Source organism: Amaranthus tricolor, chromosome 4, assembly GCF_026212465.1.
Source record: "Amaranthus tricolor cultivar Red isolate AtriRed21 chromosome 4, ASM2621246v1, whole genome shotgun sequence".
Classification (NCBI taxonomy): Eukaryota; Viridiplantae; Streptophyta; class Magnoliopsida; order Caryophyllales; family Amaranthaceae; genus Amaranthus; species Amaranthus tricolor.
The window spans coordinates 10,212,964-10,238,052 of record NC_080050.1 but is presented as its reverse complement, the minus strand read 5'-3'; the positions used below and the strand labels follow the sequence as shown (position 1 = coordinate 10,238,052).

The 25,089-nt window shown below is 31.7% G+C and overlaps 1 protein-coding gene across 1 annotated transcript; it reads left to right on the top strand.

Annotated features, from left to right (window-relative positions):
• Nucleotides 1-3,823: 3,823 nt before the first annotated feature.
• LOC130809800 (uncharacterized) lies at nucleotides 3,824-23,309 on the top strand. Its single transcript, XM_057675605.1, has 7 exons — nucleotides 3,824-4,174; nucleotides 15,992-16,557; nucleotides 17,446-17,629; nucleotides 17,715-17,779; nucleotides 19,456-19,666; nucleotides 20,724-22,543; nucleotides 22,943-23,309. Exons 1-6 carry the CDS (start codon nucleotides 4,019-4,021, stop codon nucleotides 21,063-21,065), a joined length of 1,524 nt encoding a protein of 507 aa, XP_057531588.1. The 5' UTR covers nucleotides 3,824-4,018; the 3' UTR covers nucleotides 21,066-22,543; nucleotides 22,943-23,309.
• Nucleotides 23,310-25,089: the final 1,780 nt, after the last annotated feature.

Below are 25,089 nucleotides of genomic sequence, written 5' to 3'. Positions count from 1 at the left end.
AAAGAAGTAGCATTGAAGGGAATTGAATTTATCAATTTACAATTTACAATTATCTTTGGACTCGATGTTAGTTCAATTTAGTTAGTCAAATACTACTATGAAGACTCAACTCTCTTAAATGATGATAAATCAAAACACATATTAATTAAACAAATAAATTAAGTAATTATATTTAGTTGTTTAAGTCGGTCCAAAATCATATTAAATATAAAGAGAATAATTAATATATATATTTAAGTTCGAAATATATTGATGAAGTATTTTAAGTTCAAAATATTTTAAGTGTTGGTAGATTATTTAATAAACTAGGTAAGAATGAAATATGCTTGAAATACGTTTAAAGGACTTAAGTTTATCCTAAGGTTGAATTTATAAGTTTCGAAATAAGTTTAAATGGTTTTAAGATAATTATTTTGAAGATAAGGTTATTTTCGTCATTATCATTTGAAATATTTTAATAGGTCAAAGTATATTAAAATAACTTGGAAATATTTTAATAGGTCAAAATATATTGAAAGTATGTTTGAATATTTGAACATATCATTACACGTTTTATTATAAACGTTTAGATATGTGTTTTATCTTAAATTTGTATTTGAGTTTTAAAATAAACTTGTGCCTAAGATATTTAAATGCTCATTACACGTTGAATAGCTTAGTACACGGTTTATATTTGAAATTAAATAAGTTGTTAAGCTATGCTAATTAAAGATCTTTCCTATAAATAAAATGACAATTTAAATTGAAACTAAAAATAGGAAAAGACAATTTTAAATTAATGCTCAAAATAGGAATTAATTTTGAATAATTATTTACACGTTATATTATCTGGTTTTGCTGAGTTTTCAATATCTTGTATGAGTTCTAATGTGGCGGCATAACATTGGTTGTTAATAACAAAAAACGACACACAATGACGTAATTATATGAGTTGTCAGTGCAACGTCAGTTTGAGGTAAAGCTCAAGGTCTTGAAGACTGGCACAGATTAACCAGATCAATGAATTTGACGGATGAAGCTTTCTTGCTCTTCGAGGATATGTTGAGGCATGACATATATAAATACAAGGCTTCGTTCAAGGATTAAGATTGCACCTCTTCTTACAATTTTCTCTCATGTGTAAATAAGATCTAGTATTCTCTAAGTATTCAAAAGAGTTGTAATTCTTAGTTCATCTAGTTCTTACAATTTGTAATAGGAATAAGTGTTAAAAAGAGTTAGAATTTTCATAGATTAATACGCCTAACCTTAGAATACTTTTTAAAGTATTCATCTTGTAATCTCTATTGTGAGATTGAGATTTGCTTTTATTAAGGGACTTGTAAGACGTTCTTCAAGGGGAAGAACATGGTGAGAGAAGATAGAGAGATCTTCTAGTTTGTTTTAAAGTCTATTAATAAAAGGCATTGAATCCTACGGGCTAGAAGAGAACCCATTGGCGGGGAGTAGGTTGTTTAGAACCGAACCTCGTTAACATATCGTGTGTTATTGTTTAAGTTTATTTCCGCACATACGTTATAGTTTTGTTAATTGACCTAAAACTATTCCAGAATACAGTTTTGAAAGGTCATCCAAGCTCTTGAGCTAACTTTCCAAACAAAAATTTCAAATGACCATACTCTCTATTTACCCCCTTCTGGAGAGTATTCGACCTTCTATCAACTTTCATACTAGTTGGGTATAATAGTTTAAAGTTTCATCATAATTAATGAACTTCAAAACTATATAAGTTTATATAACAATCTAATCAATTCTTTAGATATATTTCATATCTACAATTATATCGAGTTTAAAGTATTTAATATCACCTATAGCCAAAGCAACCAGTGTATAGTTAGGCTTATAGATAGTTAGCTATAGGAGTAGTTTTATTCACTCTAAAAGACTAACTTTCAATTATTCAACTTTGTAATATGATCGCTTTATAATCTAATAGCTTAATATGATGTTTAATAGAGTACATAATTTTTTTTAGACATTAACTATAAATATTCTAATAAGTACTCCCTCTGTACCTTAAAGAATCTCCCATTTGTCATTTTGGGATGTTCCAATAATACTTATAGTCCCATAAGGAATCATTCTATTTATATCACAAATTTTGGACTAAAATAGCCTTATTCATCCTCATCTTAATACTTTAATAATACTTATGGTCCTATATATCTTCCAATAACTTTTAATTAAACAATTTTATATTACTTATGGTCCCCATATATTTCCTACTAACATTATAAAAATATTTTTTTATTAGTTGTGGTCTCTATATTTTTTCCACTCATTATCATCATCATCATCATCCTACCCAGTATATCCCGCTCATAGATATGGTCAGGGTTTGGGGAGGGAAAGACGGCGGCAACTCATACCCATAAAGGAGAGCGCGGCCAAAGGAGTCCCCCGACTCAAGGAAGACAAAGAGACGTGATTACACGTGAAAGATAACTTAAAAGCCTATAAAGGAACCACTACAAAAGAAAACAAAGCGCTAGTAGAAAGGAGACGTTAAAAGCAGAAGGTTAAGGACACTAAAAAGGTAAACTAAGAGGCCATTAGTAATCTACGACATGGATATGGCGTCTCCAATTGCTCTTATTCCTAGTCAGGTCTGCAGAGAGGTTTAACTCATGCAAGTCAACTCTTATTTGCTCACCCCAAGTTCTCCTGGGTCTTCCTTGACTCCTCTTACCCTCTACAATAATGCTTTCTACCCTCCTCACTGGTGCGTCGAAAGTCTTTCTCTGCACATGGCCAAATCACCTCAATCTATTTTCGCGCATTTTTTCCACTAACTTTTTAAATATTTGTTAATGTTTATGATTTCCACTTTTTTCCTATTAAATTTATTATTTAATAAAATAATGTATCCACTATCTAAAATATTTCATTTTTCTTAATTTCCGTGATTGTTTATCGTGGGAAATTCATTAAGCAATGGAGGGAGTATAATGCTACATGAATTAATAGATAGTTCATAAGATCACTCCTATTGATCGAGTTTCAATTAGTGAACTTTGGGGTCGAATCATACTACTATGCTATTAGTGTCGATGTTTATTAAACTAGTTTTTTTTTTTTATCAAATTAGATGAACATTATCAAACGTGATTTAGGATTTACAATTAATGAAGTAAACGTTTTAGTTTTGTTTCTCTTGGGTTGTTCAACAGCATTTCAATGATTGACATGCAAACGTTTTACGATGAACACGAATAAACAAAGCATTACCTGATTTGCAATATAACCATTTTCTTTAAATTAAATTACTTATAAATTTGATGAAATTATTCCATAAATTAATAATAACTTGATAAACTAATATCAATCATAACATTCTTGAAGCTTCAACTTGTTTTCAATTTAAAATCGGTTCGAATTTACAACAGTTCGATTAAAAATTAGTTCGAATTTACAAAAGTTTGACTAAAAATCGATTCAGATTAAGTCGGTTTTAGCTGAATCGAGTTCGATTTCGTGCATAATTGGGGTCAGATATGACTCCATTCGGTCAACATTAGGTTCGGGCAATCTCGTTTAATACTTATATGTCGGTTATAAAATCGATCGCAATTCAAATTCATTTTTCTAATTTCGTTTATCAACCAGTTCAGGTTCAACTTCGGTTCAGATATTATCAATTTAATTAACCTACTTAAAAAACATATTTTCATATCAAATAACTTTCGTTTGGAGTTCAGATTTCGGATCTGGTCACATTAAAACAACTCTATTATTGTGGTGGAATATAGTTATTGAATAATAAAAAGCTTGAATTTTCCACATGCATCTAATGTCAAACATAGGAAAATGATATATTATCTCCTTCCTCGAGATTCAAAACAACAAATAAGATACAAAATTAAACCTTTTCTTAATCCATCAAACCTTAAAAACTAAACCCTCCACTAACAAGCTTACATATGTATATATTACTTCTATGTCATTACTTGGTCAAACTCTAAAAAGATTTATATGTACTCCATGATTTTCGTTTTATTATAACATACAAAGAGAAAAGATGGAACCATCTTCTTCCCTAAAGATATGGGATTCATTCAAATGGGTTTTTTGTTGTCCATTAATAAAATTAAGAAGCTTTTCTACAACAACAACTGCTTTGATTTTCTTCTTGCTTTTCATCTTTACTCTTCTTTTCACTCCATGGCTTGATTTTGTAAGTCCTTCTACTATTTTATCTTAATTTTATTTTTCTTTTATTTGATTAAAATCATTTGTTGGGTATTTCATATCAATTTGACTAGTTGTACAAGTTATATCATTTCTTTTTTTAACGTATCATTTGTGTTTAGATATTCAGGTTGATTTTGAAATTTATATATTTGACTCAAAAAATGAGAATGCTAAGTATGGAAGTTTGACTGCTAATGATAACTTAATTTCTTCTGTAATCTTGCACCATTTATTTTTTTCACACTCGTTAATGTATGAATTAAATTGTTTATATCATTAATTATACATATCAACAAATTATGAAAACTATAAACTAATAAACTTCGAATCGAGACGATTCAAACAAAATCTCATATAAAAATGTTTTAATTTATATATTAGCGACAATATGAAAGTCAATATGCTTGATGAATAATGTCGAAGTCAACTATGGTGCAAGATTTAAAGAACGGAAAAAGCATTTGTTTTGGATTGTTGAATATTACCAAAAAAAAAATTATTTTGCATCTCTAAGATACTAATTGAAACTATTTTTTGAATATTGCAACCATTTAAAAAATTTGTTTGTAGTTTCATATGAATGTGATTCATTCAACCGTTATATGTTATAAATAAGATATTTACATAAATTTTTCTTTTGTATACTGAGAAGTCTTATACTCACTCCTATTCAGCTTATGTGTCTCATTTCTTTTTATGGTCAAGTCACCTTAATTGTCCCATTTCTATTTTTGGTATGGGTTTTTGACTTTTATGCCCTTAGTAGTTTTATCCTATTTTCAATTATACTCTTCATTACCCATACTAATTTTACTCCCTTACATTAAAAACTCATAATACCACTATCTTTCCTACCCTTAGAATCCTACTTTTGACTCTCCTTAAAATCCGTAAAAAGTCAAATGAGACTTCTAAGGTGGATAGGAGGGAGTATTAAATTCACCTTTCAGCCACCAAAACCTCGTAATCAGGTCTATGTCTAATGAATAGTGATTTGCATGGTGGATTTTGATTGTGGATATCGTGTTTAGTTGGGATTCTTATCATGTTTTTACTAATTGATTTTCACAAATTCTTCTGAGATTGAACAAGCTCAAAAAGAAAAATAAATAGAGTAAGTTTTTTGGTAGGTATTAAGAGTGTTTTAAGTAAACATATAGAATATTAGAAGTACTTAAGTGCTTATTGGTAAACATTAAGTATATTGTAAGTAAGCATAAGGATATAATAGTAGGTTAGTAGGCTAAGTTTCTCATGACGATTAAAAATATTGTAAATAGGCATTTTAAGTAATGAGCATTAAATATATTATAAATAGGTATTAAAGATAAATTAAGTGGACATTAATGTTTAATGGGCTGGGCTGGGCTTGAAAAATGTCTCTCAAAGAGACAATCTCTCAGGAGATCAGCTGATTGCTTTTTGATTGTTTGGTATTTCAAATACTTCATTTAGGTTTTATTCCACTGAATCCTTAAAAGGGTTTAGAACTAGACTTGTACAATATGCTGGATAAGTTTCGAGATAGGCTCAAATAAAAAATAAATCGATCTCAAATGGCTCGGGGCCTCTAGACATATTTTGATATGCATATATTAGATTGAATAAATGTCTTATAACTTAATTATTTACTATTATTAATTATAATTTCACTATTGATAATATAAATTTATAGTAACGTATTGCAATTCAAGCCAAAAAAAAATATTATAATAATAATAATAATAATAATAATAATAATAATAATAATAATAATAAGAAGAAGAAGAAGAATAAGAAAAGGCCATATAATCCCGGTCTTAGCCCATTTCTTTATCATCATTATACTCAATGTATTCCGCCCATAATAAATTGTGATTAGGAATTTAGGATTTAAGGAGGAAAGAAAGACGACAATTCATATCCATATAAAAGAATGCACCCAAAAAGTCTCTCAACTCGAGAAAAATCTTCAGAAGAAAGATTATCGCAACGAAAAGGATTGAGTGAACAAGTCTACTTACTACGAGTCAATGCAAAAATAGTTTTCGTTTGATTGTGTGAAGATTAAAAGCCAATCATGTTTGACGTTTATTTTGGTTAGCACCATTTCATTAATTAGCTAGTTACACATTATTTGTTACGGAAATAATATTCCTCTCCCAATTTTTAAACTATTGACTTCTATAATCCATTTTAAACTTCGAAAAAGATTTTGACCCTAAATCTAACATACGTAAACTATAAGCTATTATTATGAATAAGAGAAAATATTGGAAAGAAAATTTCAATAAAGCAAATCGTATAAAAATTTAAAGAAATTAATAAATGAGGGGAGTAGGCTAGATTTGTCTAAAGTGTGGGTAGATGCCTAATTGTTAGTAAGATTGGACTTTTATTAGTATTCAGAAGTAATTGGTATTAATTCCTTTCAAGAAAAAGTAATTGCTATTAATTAATATTGTTTGGTCCAATTCTAACCACACATGTTTCTTCATCATCATTCGTCTTACATTCCACTCAAAAATAGAGCGTGAATGAGAAAGATGATGAAGAATTTATATTTATATACTTTTAAAAAAAGAGTTAAAGAACTATGGTCATATTCATCCTAAAAAATAAGAGCCTTACATAAAAAGGAATATATGAGTGATATTGTTGCCTCAAGAGTAAAACTACCAAAAGACGGCAGATGCAAACAATATAGATAAATGAATTACTATTAGGTCGTTATTTTGTTGATTAATTAATAATCAAAATAAGTACAAATAAATTTCATGAAAGAATTAATTTATAAGTAAGTAGAAATAGCAAATAGGTGGTAAAAATTAAAGCAAGTTTCTATAATATGTGTTTGAGGAAGAAAAGAAAAAATAATCTCTCTACATACCAAGTACAAATGATATAGAATAAATGAATATGTGGTTAAGGAAGGTTAGAAAAAATCAGAAAAACTTAATGATTAAAGTTTGCAAAGTTTTCACTAATTTCATACGTTAACGATAGAAATAAACGAGAGTAAGTTTTGTTCAAATAATTGAACTAAATAAAATGGAGTACATATTGCATATAAGAAAGTGAAATATAATTTTGAAACGTGACAGTATATTCTTTCCTTATTAAATTAATTAATTAATCCTCTACAGAATATTATTTTATACTAGTATAGAAACTCGTGCAATATATAAAGTTGTTAGTATATATAAAAGTAAATATAAATATGAATTTTAAATAGAGATGCAGTTACATGTTATAAGTATATAATTATAATATTTCTTATGAAGTAGATAGGGAATTTTAGAGTATATTTCTTAATGAAAAAACATTGATTGTTAATATAAATATTAATTAAAGTTCTCTTGCTTTTAAGAAAAATGTGGATAATCTTTCAACAAAGTTATCATAATGATTTTTTGTCATTCTCAAAATAATTTTTGATGATCATGGATTTTTTGTTTCTTAATGAAATATTTTAGAAATTAAAATTTTAATGAAAAAACTTTAATATAATATTCTAAGAAACTTTAATTAGAAATCTTATGTACCTAAGTACCTTTTAAATTCAAAAATATAATAAACCAAGAAATTTTTTAATATACTACTCATATGTTAAAGGAATTCGTAATATTAACTTTAATAACAATTACTCCATATAAAAAATCACTATGAGAAAGTCATGGAATTTTATAGTCTTTTTATTAGATTATATGATAATATAATTTCTTAGAATGTTGTAGAATATGTACCTATTTTGTCTCTATGGTATTAAATTATTTGTTTTCATGTTGTACAAGATCAACTTCGGAATTTTCTTAAATATTGTAAAGGTAGATGTTGATTTAAATTACCATACCGGCTTATTTTATAAGCTTGAAATTAAGGGTTTTTAATAGTATTTTCTCGGTTCCTTAATGAGGTTTCTATAAGGAATGTTTATAAGAATTAAGAATAATAATTACTTTCAGATAGTAAATATATTATTTTTTTTTGAATAATAAATTTGATAGAAAAAAAGTGCTATCATAAACAATATTAAAATATGGGGTCTACAACTAATAAAAAATGTTTTTATAAAGTTAGTGAAAAATATGTGAGGATCATAAGTAATATAAAAATGTTAAAATAAAGATAGTAGAAAATATGTGAGTACCAAAAGCATTATTAAAAAATTAAAAAGAGAATGAACAAGGTTATTTTTATCCAAAATTTGTGACAAAAACAGATAGATTTTTTGTGGAAACAACAAATGAAATACCCTAAAATGATAAATGAGAACTTCTATAGGAAATGGAGAGAATATTATTTATGTCTTTTTCGATAGGCCAAAGCTTTATTTTGATTTGATTTTAGATTATAATACAACATTAAAGTAAAATGACTTATCAAGTTAAGTGCAACTATGTGAAGTTGCATATGAATTTTATTATGAACGTTGAATAAAAACATCCCTTTTAATAAATTAAGGGTAATGGTGTACACATTAGACTTTTAAATGTAAGAATGACTCGGTTGCGTTTCTCATTAATGATAATGTCAATATATACAAGATTGTCACTATATTTTAGGAAATTAAATATTTCCTAATATTCTACATAATCACAAAGATTATACAAAATAATGCAAGAAATCAAAGAGATATTATTCTAGGATATTCTAAGATATTCTAAATAATTCTAATATTCTAATACACCCCCGCAGTCGAATCGGGCGGTTTGAAGACGCTGAGACTGGAACGAAAATCATCAAATAATACTTGAGGAAGGCCTTTGGTGAAAATGTCAGCAATCTGATAACGAGATGGAACATGAAGTACTCGAACATCACCACGTTTAACTTTTTCTCGAACAAAATAAATGTCGATCTCAATATGCTTAGTGCGCTGATAATGGACCGGATTACCAGCTAAATAAACGGCACTAATATTGTCGCAATAGACAAGGGTAGCTGTGTTAATAGGACAGTGCAGCTCAAGAAGTAAATTGCGAATCCAGCAAGTTTCAGAAACAACATTAGTAACACCACGATATTCAGCTTCAGCACTGGATTTGGAAACAGTAGGTTGTCGTTTAGCTGACCAAGAAATTAAGTTATCACCTAGAAAAACACAGTAACCAGAATTTGAGCGGCGAGTGTCAGGACAGCCACCCCAATCAGCATCGGTATAAGACAAAAGAGTTGAAATATTAGAACGATGTAACTGCAGACCATAGGGAAGAGTACCCTTGACATAGCGAAGAATGCGGTGAATAGCAGCCATATGTTCAATGCGAGGATCATGCATATAGACGCAAACTTGCTGCACAGCATATGAAATATCTGGGCGAGTGAAAGTAAGATACTGTAAAGCACCAGCTAGGCTACGATACAAGGTAGGATCTTCACAAGGAGAACCAGCATTAGCACAAAGTTTGCCGGAGGTAGCAACAGGATTACATTGAGACATGCCAGCCTTTTCAAGAATTTCATAGGCATACCTTTGTTGAGAGAGAAAGAGGCCAGTAGAAGTACGAGTAACAGCAATACCCAAGAAATAATTAAGAGGACCCAAATCCTTCATGGCAAATTCAGAGCTAAGTTTGGACATAATGGACTCACGAAGAGAATTTGAGGAAGCTGTGAGAATAATATCGTCCACATATAATAGCAGATAAGCAATATCAGAGCCATGACAATAAACAAACAAGGAATTATCAGAAATGCTGTTAGAAAAGCCAATAGTAGTTGCAAAAGTAGCAAACCGATGATACCAAGCACGAGGAGCCAGTTTGAGACCATAAAGAGACTTACGAAGAAGACAAACATGATCAGGACGAGTAGAATCACGAAAACCCATAGGCTGATGCATGTAAACAGTCTCAATTAAATGACCATGTAAAAAAACATTCTTAACATCAAGCTGATGAATAGACCAAGACCGGGAAAGAGCAATACTTAAAACAATGCGAATAGAAGCAGGTTTCACAACCGAACTAAAAGTCTCATCACAATCAATGCCTTCCCTTTGAGATTTACCATCACCAACAAGACGCGCTTTATAGAGCTCAAAAGAGCCATCGGACTTGGTCTTGACACGAAAAACCTATAAAGATCGAGTGATATTAGCATTAGGAGGACGCGACACCAAATCCCAAGTATGATTTTCAATTAAAGCATCAAACTCTTCTTTCATTGCTAACTTCCAGTTTGGGTCACGAAGGGCATGTAGAGGAGATGTAGGTAAAGGTGAAAAAGAAACAGATAAAGCTTAAGAGTAGTATTTGGGATTGGGTTTGAAAATACCATGTTTACTCCGCGTAGTTATGCCGGTGGATGAGGAAGGAGGAGGTGGGTTGATTGGGCTGCGTGAGGCAGGCCCAATAGAGAAGGGGGAGGAAGAAGGGGGCTGTTGTACTGGGCTGCGTGAGGCAGGCCCAGTTGTGGGGAGGGAGGAGGAGGTGTACTTGATTGGGGTGGGGAGTTCTGGATTGCGGCTGGCTGGGGGGGACTGGATTGGGGCTGACCCAGTAGCAAAGGGAGAAGAAGGAGGGGATTGGATGGAAACTGGGCTGCGTGAGGCAGGCCCAGTAGGGGAGAGGGAGGATGGAGATTGAGGGATGGTATTTGGGCCTGACAGAGAAGGAGGCCCATGAGTTGAAGAGGGATGGCAGAGAGGAGGCCCAGTAAGGGAGGAAGAGAAAAGAGGTGATTGGAGGGGTACTAGGCTGCGTGAGGCAGGCCCAGTAGGGGGGGAGAAGTAGAGGAGGGAGATAGATGAGTTGGGTTGGATATGAAGAGAGGCCCAGTGGCAGTAGGTTGGCAAAGGGAGGGGGGATTAGGAGTTGGGCTCAGAGAAGAAGTAGGCCCAGAAGGTGGTGTATGGGCTGTTTTGAGCAAATGAAGTGGAATATTAGCATCTAAAAATTGGTAGTTTGGAGAAGATGAGAAAGGTGTTTGAGCAAAAGGAAAAGTGGCCTCATCAAAAAGATCATGCCGAGATATAATGATTTTACGGGATAAGAGATCATAGCACTTGTAACCCCTATGAGAAGAGGGATATCCTAAAAAGACACATGGAGCGGATCGAGGTTGAAGTTTGTGAATAGTATTAGAAGGAAAAAGGAGAAAACATAGACACCCGAAAACCCGTAGATGAGTATATGTAGGAGACTTACGGTATAGAATATGAGTGGGAGTAAGATTACCAAGAAGTTTAGAAGGAAGAATATTGAGGAGATAAGTGGCCGTGTTTAAGGCGTGAGGCCAAAAAGACGGAGGAAGAGAGGCATGACACAAAAGAGTGCGAATGATATTATTTATGGATCAAATTTTTCGTTCGGATTTGCCATTTTGGGATGATGTGTAAGGACAAGAAAAACGAAGTGAAATGCCTCGACTAGTGCAAAATTGACGAAACATATTATTTTCAAATTCACCCCCGTTATCGCATTGGAAAGATTTTATATTAAGCTCAAATTAGGTGTTAATAAAAGTATGAAAATTCACAAACACATCATAAACATGAGATTTGCGATATAACGGAAAAGTCCACAAAAAATTAGTATAATTATCAAGAAAAAGAACATAATATTTATATCCCGATGGACTAGAGATAGGAGATGTCCATAAATCACTATGAATAATATTAAAAGGTTTAGAACTCATAGCCATAGAATTAACAAAAGGTAATTGGATGTGTTTCCCTAAAGGACAAGAATGACAAACAAAATGAGGATCTTTATTACATTTAATTAAACTAGAGGAATACAAAGAATTTAAAACCGCATTGCCCGGATGTCCTAAACGGGAATGCCAAATACTAGAGGAAAAAACGGAAAAAGTTGATGATATTGAGGATGAAGGAGTAGCTCCATGTGCGGATGGAAATGGATAAAGATCACCCGTGCTATTAGATCTCAGGACGATGCTCCCCGTGGCCAAATCCTTCACAGAAAAGCCAAAAGGATCAAATTCAACGGAAACCATATTATCATGAGTGAATTTTCGAACGGAAATGAGATTTTTAATAAGTTTAGGTGCATGTAAGACATTTTTGAGGGAAAGGGATTTTTGGGAAAAAGGAAAAGAAATATGCCCGTGACCAAGAACTGGAATTAAATTACCATTACCGACAACAATAGCATTATTAAATTGATGCTTTAAAGGAAAATAAGGAAAAAGAGTACCTTGAGAACGAGTCATGTGGGATGTGGCACCGGTATCCATATAAAATTGCTCATCCGGAGTAGATAAAGAAAGAGTGTTCATTGCATGATCGATGTCCGTAGGAATAAAATTTGAAGAAGTATTAGTCCCGGTGTGATAGCTTTGTGTCGGACGTGGCCCAAGAACACCATCAGAATATCCATTGTTTGTAAATTGAGGAGCCTAAGATGTAGTAGGAAAGGGGGCAGCAGGCTGGGCCCAAGTATGTCCAGCCCAAGAAGGTCTCCCATAATAAGAAGAAGAGGGAGAAGGACTTGGGCCAGAATAATGGATGTTGGGCCGAAATGAATGGGAAGCAGTAGGCCTCGGATGGGGCTGCTGCCAGCGTCCATAACCACTGGTGGAGCCATGGTGGCTGCCACGGTGGGTCCGGCCACCACGACGAGAGTGGCGGTGGCCACCACGGTGGTGAGAAGGGCCGCGGTTGATAAATGGAGTGGAATTTTTAGAAAAAGTACCTTTGTTTGAAGCAAGAAGAGCCGAATCTTGAGCGTGAGAAGTATGCTTATGATTAGAGCGTTCTTCCAATTCCAACATAGAACGAAGAGTATCAAATGAGGGAATAGGATTCATATGTTGAACCAAAGACCGAAAAGTTTTGTACTCCGAAGTTAACCCATGAAGAACTTGAAGAGCCAAGCGATTGTCGATGATGGAAGTACCAAGATTATTAAGAGAAGTGGCAATACTTTCAACTTCATTGCAATAAGACTTTACATTGGAAATAGTGGATAAAGAAATGTCATTAAATTGAGATTCAAGATGAAGGATTCGGGATGTCTTATTATTTTGAAAATTTTTCTCAAGACGAGTCCAAGCATCAAAAGCACAATCATCGAGACGAACTATAATTTGAAGAAGAGAGGGATTAATAGAGCCATAAATCCATGTTCGAACAATGTCATCAAGACGTTGCCAATCGGAATCTTTAGGAACTAACACTTTAGAAGAGTCATCGGGAAGAATATGAGATTCCACAAGGTGAGCACGACAATGAAGCTTGAATAAAGTGACCCAAGTATGAAAATTGGAACCATCTTCATTAAGTTGAATGGGAATACTTGTTTTAATGTTAGTAATCAAAGTAGGGGGATGAATTGTGGTGGGAGAGGCCATGAAGAAGAAAGGTGAAAGAAAAGAAGGGAGAAGAGAAAGACAAGGAGAAAGAAAAAGGAGTCGGGATCAAAAAAATTGAAGCTTCTGATACCATGTAAGAAAGACTCGGTTGCGTTTCTCATTAATGATAATGTCAATATATACAAGACTGTCACTATATTTTAGGAAATTAAATATTTCCTAATATTCTACATAATCACAAAGATTATACAAAATAATGCAAGAAATCAAAGAGATATTATTCTAGGATATTCTAAGATATTTTAAATAATTCTAATATTCTAATATTAAATCTTGTAACGAATTAATGATATGTATGTGCTTTTTGGTGTGTTCAATTGATTGGCCTGTTAGTCGTTAATTTGAAAATACCCAATCAAAACGTAAGAGAGATTTTCCAATGGGTCGTAAAAATACATTTATAATAGAAGAATGCGATCGAGTGACAAATCAACAAATGAGTCAAATGATGTCTCAATAGTCAATAGCGGTGTTAGACTTATAGTTACAATTATAAAAAAAACCATTGGGTCAAAATTCATCAAATTTTATCATAAAGTTTCTTAATGGAGTATAGTAATACGTTGAAAGATGTTCATTTTGATCATTAAATCGATTTTAAATTAGGTATTTTAAATCAATTTGAATTGAGTTTTGTGTCTATATTGTTTTATTTTACATAACTTTAAATTCATGATTATGAAGTCGGGTTAAAGTTGGATTCAGTTACAAAGTCAGATGAATGTTAAGTTGTCGGGTATATTCTGAACATTTATACCTACACATTACGTAGCCAAGTCTTCACCATTTTCTATTTTTAATTTTTATCTTATTATCATTATTTTTATAATTCTTTTAAAAAAAATAGCAACGACCTGGGGTCGTAACCATATCGTCGCTTTTTTTGGTGCAGTTGTCAGGTCATAGCCGGTCCATTGCATGTCCAAACGTTGTATTTAATAAGTATACATTTCTCCATTATGACTTTATTTTTGATTTCTTATATCTCATTTCGGATTTTCAAAGATTTATTCTTATTTTGGCTTTTTCAAAACTTTTCCTCATTTTAATTGTTCAAGAACAAATTCATTGTAAATGATAATGCAAAAGATAGAAGAGCTTTTTTTACTTAAATCTATATATATATATATATATATATATATATATATATATATATATATATATATATATATATATATATATATATATATATATATATATATATATATATATATATATATATATATATATATATATATATTGATTAATTTGCTTTATTTTATTAAAATATATATTAAAATAATCTATACATGAATTTATGTATTAATATATTAAAATATATTTATTTTATTAACATGTATATCTATTTAATTTTAAATATTTTTATTAACAAAATTAAGTAATATAATTACATTAATCAATATATATATATATATTGATTAATGTAATTATATTACTTAATTTTGTTAATAAAAATATTTAAAATTAAATAGATATACATGTTAATAAAATAAATATATTTTAATATATTAATACATAAATTCATGTTAAATAATATAAATATTAATTATAAAAATAAGTAATATTAATATTTTTACAAAAATAAATAATCATAATATTCATAATAAATAATATTTATTAATGAAATAATTAATAAATTAACAATTAAAACGTATGTATTATATTCAAGGAACATGAAGTTTTATTTATTTATTTTGAAATTGGCGACGTGCCTCGTGTTGTCGCTAATTTTTGTTTTAAATCTGCTGGAAGGTGGCGAGTGTATGTGGCCAGTCTGCATAACATGCGTGCATTGTGTTTTAACTTAGCATTCACTTAAATTGCAACGAGCAAAAGACCATCGTTTGACTGTCGCTATAGTCATTATTTGTGCGTTTATTTGTAGTGTATAGATTATTTTGCAAATATATTTCAGTACGCGTTTCTTTTTATAATTACATTACATATAAATAAAATTTAATTTATAATTGAAAAGGAAAATGTTTAATTTTAAAGGGATAAATGAGTAGTTTGCTAGCTAACTAGTAGAAATTGTTAGTAGAATAGTAGACCTTGATACTCATTGGTAAAACATTATTATTACACCCTGTTTTGGTTTTAAATGTGAGCGTTTGAGTAATAATGTAACAAATTGATTCGACCATAATATTTTATATTTTAACACATCTTCGAGGTACGACTTTTTGGTCGCATTTTCCATTACGGGTATAAATTGTTGATTTTCTTCTCCTCTCATACTCTGATCTAGAGGTGTTCAATACAGACTCAAAATTTGACATTTACCCTGACTTTGGAACCGAACTCGACTTAACCTAATGTTAAAATAAATTTAAATTTGTGTCTTATCCTGATCATAATTTCCTATAAGTACGTTCCTATGTGCGGGATACCTTGTGTATAATGATAATTATCGTGAAGTTATGTAACAAGGATGTTGGAATAAACTACTAACTGAATATTCATTTTTGTGTATTTTGAACAGTCAAATTTCAGAATCAGAAGCAAATCAATGCCATACACAATATCAATATTCAACAAGAACAACGACCACAACTACACAAAAAGAGAAGAGTATATCCTCAAGTGCACCGCAAGCAACATGACAATCAAATGTCCATCAAACTACCCACCCAAATCCAATAATCTAAGCTTCGAATCGAACCGGACGTGCCCCGATTACTTTAGATGGATCTACGAGGACTTGAAGACATGGAGGAAGCAAGGAATTAGTGAAGAAATGGTGGATAGTTTGAAAGATGTTGCTCATTTTAGGTTGGTTATTGTTAATGGGACAGCCTATGTTAAGGAATATAGAAAGGCTTTTCAAACAAGGGATGTGTTTACATTATGGGGTATATTACAACTTTTAAAGTTATACCCTGGAAGATTACCTGACCTTGATTTGGTTTTCCAATGTCATGATCAATCTTCTATTAAGAAAAGCAATTATAAAGGAAACAAGGCTCCTTTTGCTCCTCCTCAATTTCATTATTGTGGGGATGATTCTACTCTTGATATTGTCTTCCCTGATTGGTCTTTTTGGGGCTGGTAATTTTTCATTTTTCCCTTTTTTTTCCTTAATTTTACATGATTTAATTGTAGCATCTATAATTTTGTTGATACAAATTTACTAATTTCTTGTATTTATCATGTATTTATTGTTAAAATATGTAAAATATTATGGGGCTTCTGTAATCAACTTAGACTAATGATTGAGGCCTCAAAATATGTTACATACTCTAACATGTCAAGAACTAACTCAACCAAAAGATTAAGCTAATTGTTAAAGTCTCTGGATATGTTATACTCTCTCTCACACAAAAGCTCTTTGGGCTAAAAGTGTAGATGCATCACATGCTCTTCCCATACCTGATGCGAAATATCTCACTTGAATTAAGGGGTTGAGATTCAAACATGTGTCCTTCTCATACCTGATACCATGATAACATCACATGCTCTTCTCATAGCTGATACCATATAGTCAATTCGACCAAAAGCTTTAGTTGATGGTTATTGAGGCTCCAAAATATATTACATATTCTAACATTTACTAATTTACACATAATTTGACTGATTGGTGTTAGTTTTTATGGTTTGAAACAAATTTATTTATGTTGTTTTTGGGAATGATATAAATTACAAAAATATTAATCAACATAATTGGTTTTGAATGTGCATGATGTAGCATTTATACAATTACCAATATCACAAATGGAAGTACAATATGTTTTGCATGTATATATCAATATATGTAATATATATATATATATATATATATATATATATATATATATATATATATATATATATATATATATATATATATATATATAGTAATAGTAATTAGCCCGTTTTTTATGCGTAATCATATGTTATATTAAATGATTTAGGAAAATATTTAGCTAAGTGATTTTTGATATTGGGAATAAAATTTAGGCCAGAAGTGAATATAAAGCCATGGGTGCCCTTGGAGAAGGATATAGCAGAAGAAAACAAGATTAAAAATTGGAGTTCTAGAGAACCTTTTGCTTTTTGGAAAGGAAATTTGTATACTGGTGCAAGACACAACCTTGGAAAGTGCAATTCCAAAAATGATTGGAATGCTGAGATCATTAACCAGGTTTAAGAATTTTTTTTTTAATTAAATGCCCATGTTTTATTAATGTATAAATAAATTGCTAATTATAGTAAATCACAATTTACAGGATTGGGGTAAAGAGGTAGCTGAGGGGTTCAAGAACTCTGATTTATCAAAGCAATGTCTTCATAGGTTCTCTTTTAAATATGTTTTTTTCATCCTTTTTTCCCAATAAAATTTATTGTATTATAGTAATATTCTAATTCAACAACCACCTTATCATATCACAATTGAAGAATTAATTAGGGTTGAAAATGTTTAAAATTTTGCCACGTGGCCTCCTTACAAACTATTTTAAAAAATTCAAAAATTTTCATAAGAAGCTAAAATACATTTGGTTATTAGGTATTATATACCAAACACATTTTCAAGTCTAAATTTTGCAAAAATACTTTTGGTTATTAAGTATGTAACAAACACATTTTGCTTTTATTGGGAGGATTATGAGTACTTTATCACCTTTCAAATCAATCTATCCATATTGAATTCTAAAATGTAATATTTTTTATATATATTAAATTTATATTGCTTTTGTTGCTTTAACAGGTAACATGTGTCAATAACTTATACTATTATGAGAAGTATTTAATATCCACATTGATTGAGTATTCTCATTTTTTTAAATATGATTATTAAATCTTTTTCTATTTGTATATTATTAATTGTTCTTAAAAATATCAAAATAGTTAAATTACTATATACATGAAAAGTTAAAAAAATCTAGTGCATTGTACGGGCATTACACTAGTATGTTCTATGACTTACCTTAATTAAACCCTCTAAAACTTATTCTGGTTATTTTATGTGTTTTTTTTTCAATTTAAGGCCTAAAATCGATTAAAAAATGAATCTAAATTAGCTAAGGTTGTGTTTGGGAATAAGTATTTCAATTAAAATTTTTAATGTTAATTATGAAATCATAAATGAGAAATCTGAGAATGACAAGGTTTAGCAAGTCATTCTCAAGTTCTTAACGTTAACTACTTTAAAGTTTTTTTATTTGCCAAACATTAAATTTGATCCAATGCTAGATTTTCAAATGAAATTATCATTTTCAAACATAATATTAAATATGTAGACAGGTTGTGGAAGGTTGTATCAAAGTCGGGTAAGATTGGCCAATGCTCGAATGAACATTGGCCTACGGTGATGTATTGTGCCGTTTCGTTGCTGTTTTTGTAATATCATACCCTAATCAAATTGCGCTATATATATATACTACTCTCCTAGGTCATTGTTTGTAAGCCAAAATCTCATTATTAGCTGCCTTGCTTGCCTCTTTATTTCTTCCACAAAATTACTTTCCTATTATAATTCCTATTAAGTTTTGATCTTTTATCTTTAAACACATAATTAATACAAATCCAACTAAATGTATGTATATGTAGCCTAAATTTAGTGAATCACGTAATCCTTACAGTGTTATTGTGTTTATGCTTTCTTATTGGTCATATCATCATATTCATTTAGCATATTTGTTTAGTTACATTTTTCTTGGCTTCAACTTTCCTACTTGTATTTGATGCTAACCAGTGTAACATAATTCGCTAATTAATTCGCTTTTGTAATTCGTAATTCGCTTAAAATGACTATAAAAATCGCCCAAAATTGACCATAATTCTTTTTTAATTTGCGATACGTAAGAAGATTAATGAATCATGTAACAGTGATTCTAATGTGACCGTGTTGCACCAAATCTTCTAATTCATTTAACTTACCCTTCAGTAAGCTTATTAGCTCTTATTCTATATATTTAATATTATTTTTTCTGAATTAAAAAAATTGATGATTTGATGTTGTGCATGCAGATACAAGATTTATATGGAAGGAAATGCATGGTCAGTGAGTGAGAAATACATCCTAGCTTGTGATTCCATGACCCTTCTCATAAACCCCATTTACTATGATTTCTTTTCAAGAAGCTTAATTCCTTTGAAGCATTATTGGCCAGTAAATCCTAACAACCTATGCAAATCCATTAAATTTGCTGTAAATTGGGGCAATAAAAACACTCACAAGGTATGCTACTAATTACAATTTGTCTTTCTAAATACAATCAATTCTAATCTAGTTTTTCCTCCCCTCGGATTACATTGTAATTAAAAAATTAAAAAACTTAATTTATTTTTTAATTCTTCTATTTCAATTAATCTTTCTTAATGATAAAGACTAAAAAGTATCACAATAATTATAGGCAGGAATGTAAGCATTTATTATTGACTATATAGAATTGTGATTATTGAATTTTAAGGGCTCGTATGGATTGAGTGTAAATATTTAAGAAGGTAAATAAAAGTTAAAGTAAGAAAAAAAAGTTAGTTAGAGAGGTGGAATAATTAGAAAATTTTTGAAACAAATAAGCAAAAATATATAAAAAAATCACATTATAGCAAACTTTTAAAACTATTTCTCAAGACAAGCAGTTTTTTTCTAGACCTGAGGTTTGGGTTTGTTCGCACGTAGTAACAGCGAACAAAGGCAGAGGGTTCACAAAGAGCAAAGGGTTTGGCTAAAACTTGGTCAAACAGGGGGATCTGTTGTTTTTAGCTAGCATCAGTTCGCTGTTACTAACTGCGAATAAAGACTGGAGATCAAAAATAGTCAAAGTCTTTGTTCGCTATTAATAACAGAAAACAAACTCTTTTATATTTTTTGACCTATAGTTAACAGCGAACAACTCCAAACCACAGCTTTGAGAAAAAACTGCTTATTTTGAAAATTATTTTGCAAAGTTTGCTATTGTATGAATTTTTTATATTTTTTTACTTGTATTAAATTTTCGAATAATTAGTTAAAAAGTAATAAAAAATGAATAAATAAAGTAGCAATTAGTTCTCTCATTTTAGGGTATAAATAACTCTAAGTGATGATGGGGAATTCTTTTTCCTTTGAACGAGGGAAATTATTCTCTTTTTTTATTTTCTTTTTTAATTTACTCTCATTTTACTTCTTTTATAATTATTTCAATTAATTTATTTGCATCTCTAAATACTTTTGTTCTATTAATTTGACTTCTTTTATCTATTAAATATTACTCAATCTAAGCAACCCGTAATAATAATGAATGTAAAAACAGGCACAAGAGATTGGAAAAGAAGGGAGCAAGTTCATATTTGAAGAGCTAAAATTGGAAAATGTGTATGATTACATGTTTCATGTATTAAATGAATATGCAAAGCTACTTAAGTACAAACCAAGTATACCAGAGGGATCAATTGTGCTTTGTTCAGAAAGATTTGCATGCAGTCCAAAAGGTTTGGAGACTGCAGATAAAATTGAGACCATGGTACACGAACCTTCTAGAATAAGTCCATGTCAACTTCCTCCACCATATGATCGTAAAACACTTCAATCTCTTCGAAGTCAAAAGGCAAAGATCAAGAAACAAGTCCAGATTTGGGAAAAGGGCAACGCATAGATTAAATTCAATCTCTAGTTTTATGTATGTATCATGTACTCAATAGATTATTAACTTATGAATAATTTTCGAATTATAGCCTTAAAGTTTAGCACTTTTGCGAATTACAACCTTAATGTTTATTTTTTTGCGAATTACAGCCACAAAAAATTTCAAAATTTACAGTTTTAGGCCAAAACACAGATTATGATCATTTTGATGGTCGGAATTTATATTTAAGTGGTTGGAGTTTTTGTGTTTTGGCCTGAACTTATAAAATTTGATACTTTGGTGGCATTAATTCGCAAAAAGTAAACATTGAGGCGGTAATACGTAAAAGTGCTAAACTTTAAGGCTGTAATTCGCAAATTATTCTTAATTTATACCAGCTAAATTAGCTGACATAAATAATTTTTTTGATACTGCTCACATTTTTCTTGCTCTACGGGATTAAAATTGATCGCGCGTATTTCTTATGCTCTCTCCCTAAAAGGGTACGGGTATGATCTGTCTGCAATTTTTTCCCCCTGAACTTTGACTTTGTGCGGGACATTGGGCTACTGACCAAGATCAAGACCAAGACATTATTATAAGAGGAAACTCCCAAGTCACATGTAGAAATTTTTTTTTGGGAAATTCCACGTGGTAACATGAGGTTTTTGGATTTTCCATGTGGTAACCAAAACTTTAAAAAATTCACGCGGTAACCCTGAGGTATACTAAATTGTTACACCATAACCTTTTTGCACATAAAACGTTAGCAAACGTTAATTTCGAAGCTTTAAAGTTGTTGTACGCCTATTTATACGACTCACCATTTCAAATGCCATTAATTTCAACCTTTTTCCCCATAACATAAACCCCAACTCTACCATCTTTCAACTAAATAATATTTTTTCCCCCAAATCCAAAGATGGTAGAGTTAAGTTTTTGTTTTGGAGAAAAAGATTGAAACTAATGGAATTATCGGAAAGAAATTGATAGAAGGCAACCAAACCCTATGAAAGATCCAAATGACATTATCATTTACAATCGGCTAACCCAACAAAACCAATTGTATCAGTTTCTAGCAGGTATCGATGAGTCTTTTGACAAGGACAGAAGAGACTTACTCCTTCAAGATCCTTTTCCTATAGTAGAGGAAGCATATGCAAGCATCAAGCGAGAAACAATAAGGCGAGGGATCATGAAGCCCTCATCAGATCTAGAATCTTCTGGCATAGGAGGAGGGTTTACTGTCAAGGGAAGAACTTTCCGGCGTGACGATGACAGAAACCACCTCAAATGCACTCATTGTGGTGGTACAAGACACACAAAAAGTGAATGCTTCAAATGGGTGGGCTACCCTGAATAGTGGCCGAATGCAAAGAAAAAAGGGGTCAAAGGAGTGACCAAATTAGTTGATCACAACAGAACCGGCAGAGCAGCAGTGGGCATGAGCATAGACAGCCCCATCAGAGAAGAAGAAGAGGAAGATGTAGCATTGAACAGTACCACAGGTATTGAAGAGAGGGGGAGTCTAAATGAATTAGGCCCTTCCTTTAAATAAGGAGGAAAGGGGTCACACATTTTTTAATAAAAATAATAATGACCTTTTGAATAAAGCTTTATCTATTTTGGTGGCGGTTGAATTTTCGATTGTGGGGTCATAGATACTATGTCATATGACCCTAATGATTTTTTTGACTCATGATAAACCGATGAAAAATATAATTAAAACTGCTAATGGTGAAGGAATTAAAGTGGAAGGAGCCGAGACTATTTCTTTTACAAACAATCTCACTTTAAAAAATTGTTTGTTTGTTCCTGACCTCTCTCATGAATTGTTATCGGTTAGTCAACTTATAAGGGATATTGATTGTACTGTTCTCATAAAATTCGGTTGTTGTATTGTGTAGGATGCTCAGACAGGGCAAATTATTGGGCGTGGTATTGAGAGAGGTGGACTGTACTACTTGGAAGAGGAGGTTCAAAAAGGCAAATCAGTTCTTGTTCACGAGTCAGAGGAAAGACAACTGTGGACATGACATCGTTGCCTTGGACATCCATCTGTAGGGCATCTAAAGAAAATTTTTCCTACCTTAGCGAGAATCAAATCAGATTTTAAATGTGAAACTTGTATTCTTGCAAAGAGTCAAGTAGTATGAATAATACCAATGTTCCTTTTATGTTTATTCATTCAGATGTTTGGGGTCCTGCTCCTGTAGTAGAAATGTATGGTTTTTTGTATTATGTTATGTTTATTAATGACTATACCCGTATGAGTTGGATTTATTTTCTTAAACATAAATTTGAGGTGTTTAAAGTGTTTGTCGATTTTTATAACATGATTTGTACCCAATTCCAAGCCAAGCCGCGTATTTTTATAACTGATACTGGTAAAGAATACATTGACTCAGACATGCATCAATTTCTCACCACTAAGGGCTTAATTCATCAAACCTCTTGTTCTGACACACCTTAACACAATGGAGTAGGTGAACGGAAAAATAGAACATTGCTTGAAATAACTCGTGCTATCATGCTTGAATCCCGTGTTCCTACTTCCCTTTGGCCTGAAGCAGTCGCCACAGCCAACTATCTCACCAATCGTCTTCTAACAAAAAGCCTTAACTATCATACACCGTTACAAACCCTAAAAAATCACAACTTGTTACCATTTGCACATTCCTTACCCCCTAGAATTTTTGGTTGCACAGTCTTTGTTCATTATCCCAAAAGGGAGCGAAATAAGTTGGAGCCAAGAGCGGTTAAGTGTGTTTTTGTTGGATACGGAAAGAATAAAAAAGGGTACAAGTGCTATGATCCTTAGGCTCGAAAGGTGTATACTACCATGGATTGTGAATTTATTGAGAAAGAGTTCTACTACCAGCATCCTCGATGTTAGGGGGAGAAGCAAGATGACGATCTCAAATGGTTAACTAATCCAATCCTGTCTAACCTAGACCCACCAGAACAAGTAGGCAATGTTGCAGAACCACCTCATCAAGTTGTTCAGTCCATGCCTCTACCAGTTCTGTCTGATCATCTGGTGAGTAATTTGGAAAATGAACTTGAAACTGTTGATAATAATGTTGTTGATTCTTTGACTGAGAAAATAGTTGCAGAAGAAAGTGTGGAAGCAAATAATCATGAATGTCAGGGTAATGAGATATCCTATCAAAACACCAGATGAAGGGAATATGTCACAAAGTGCCTTGGCGTTCAATGCAGCATTGTACGCAACCAAACTCCCAGCTACTGTTAAAGAGGCTCTAGCAACTGGTCATTGGCGAAAAGCTATGGAAGAGGAAATAAGTGCTCTCAAGAAAAATGGCACGTGGGAGGAATGTAGTTTACCGAGTAAAAAGAAAGTTGTTGGGTGTAAATGGGTGTTTACGATCAAGTACAAAGCAGATGGCACAATCGAAAGATACAAAGCTCGTCTTGTGGCGAGGGATACACTCAGACCTTTGGGGTTGACTATTCAGAGACCTTTTCTCCAGTTGTCAAACTCGATACAATCCAAGTCTTGTTTAGTGTAGCAGAAAATTTAGACTGGCCTCTCCATCAATTCAATGTGAAGAATGCTTTCCTTCATGGGGAGTTACAAGAAGAGGTATACATGGAGGCACCGTCAGGGTTCACTTCAGAGTTCTCAGAAAACGAAGGCTGTAAATTGAAAAGGCACTGTACGGTTTGAAGCAGTCTCCCACGGCATAGTTAGGAAGGTTTACATTTGCTATGAGAAGATTTGGGTACGGACAGAGCAACTTTGATCATACTTTGTTCCTTAAAAGAAGAGGAGGGAAAATAACATGTCTTATAATCTATGTTGATCACATGATTATTACCGAGGATGACAAAGAGGAAATCGAGAATCTCAAAAGCAAGCTATTCCGAGAATTTGAAATGAAGGATCTTGAAAAACTTAAATATTATTTGGGAATTGAAGTTCTTAGATCAACAGAGGAATCTTCATATCCCAAAAGAAATATGTTCTAGATTTGTTAGCTGAGACAGGGATGTTGGATTTTAAACCCATCGAGACACCAATGGTGATGAA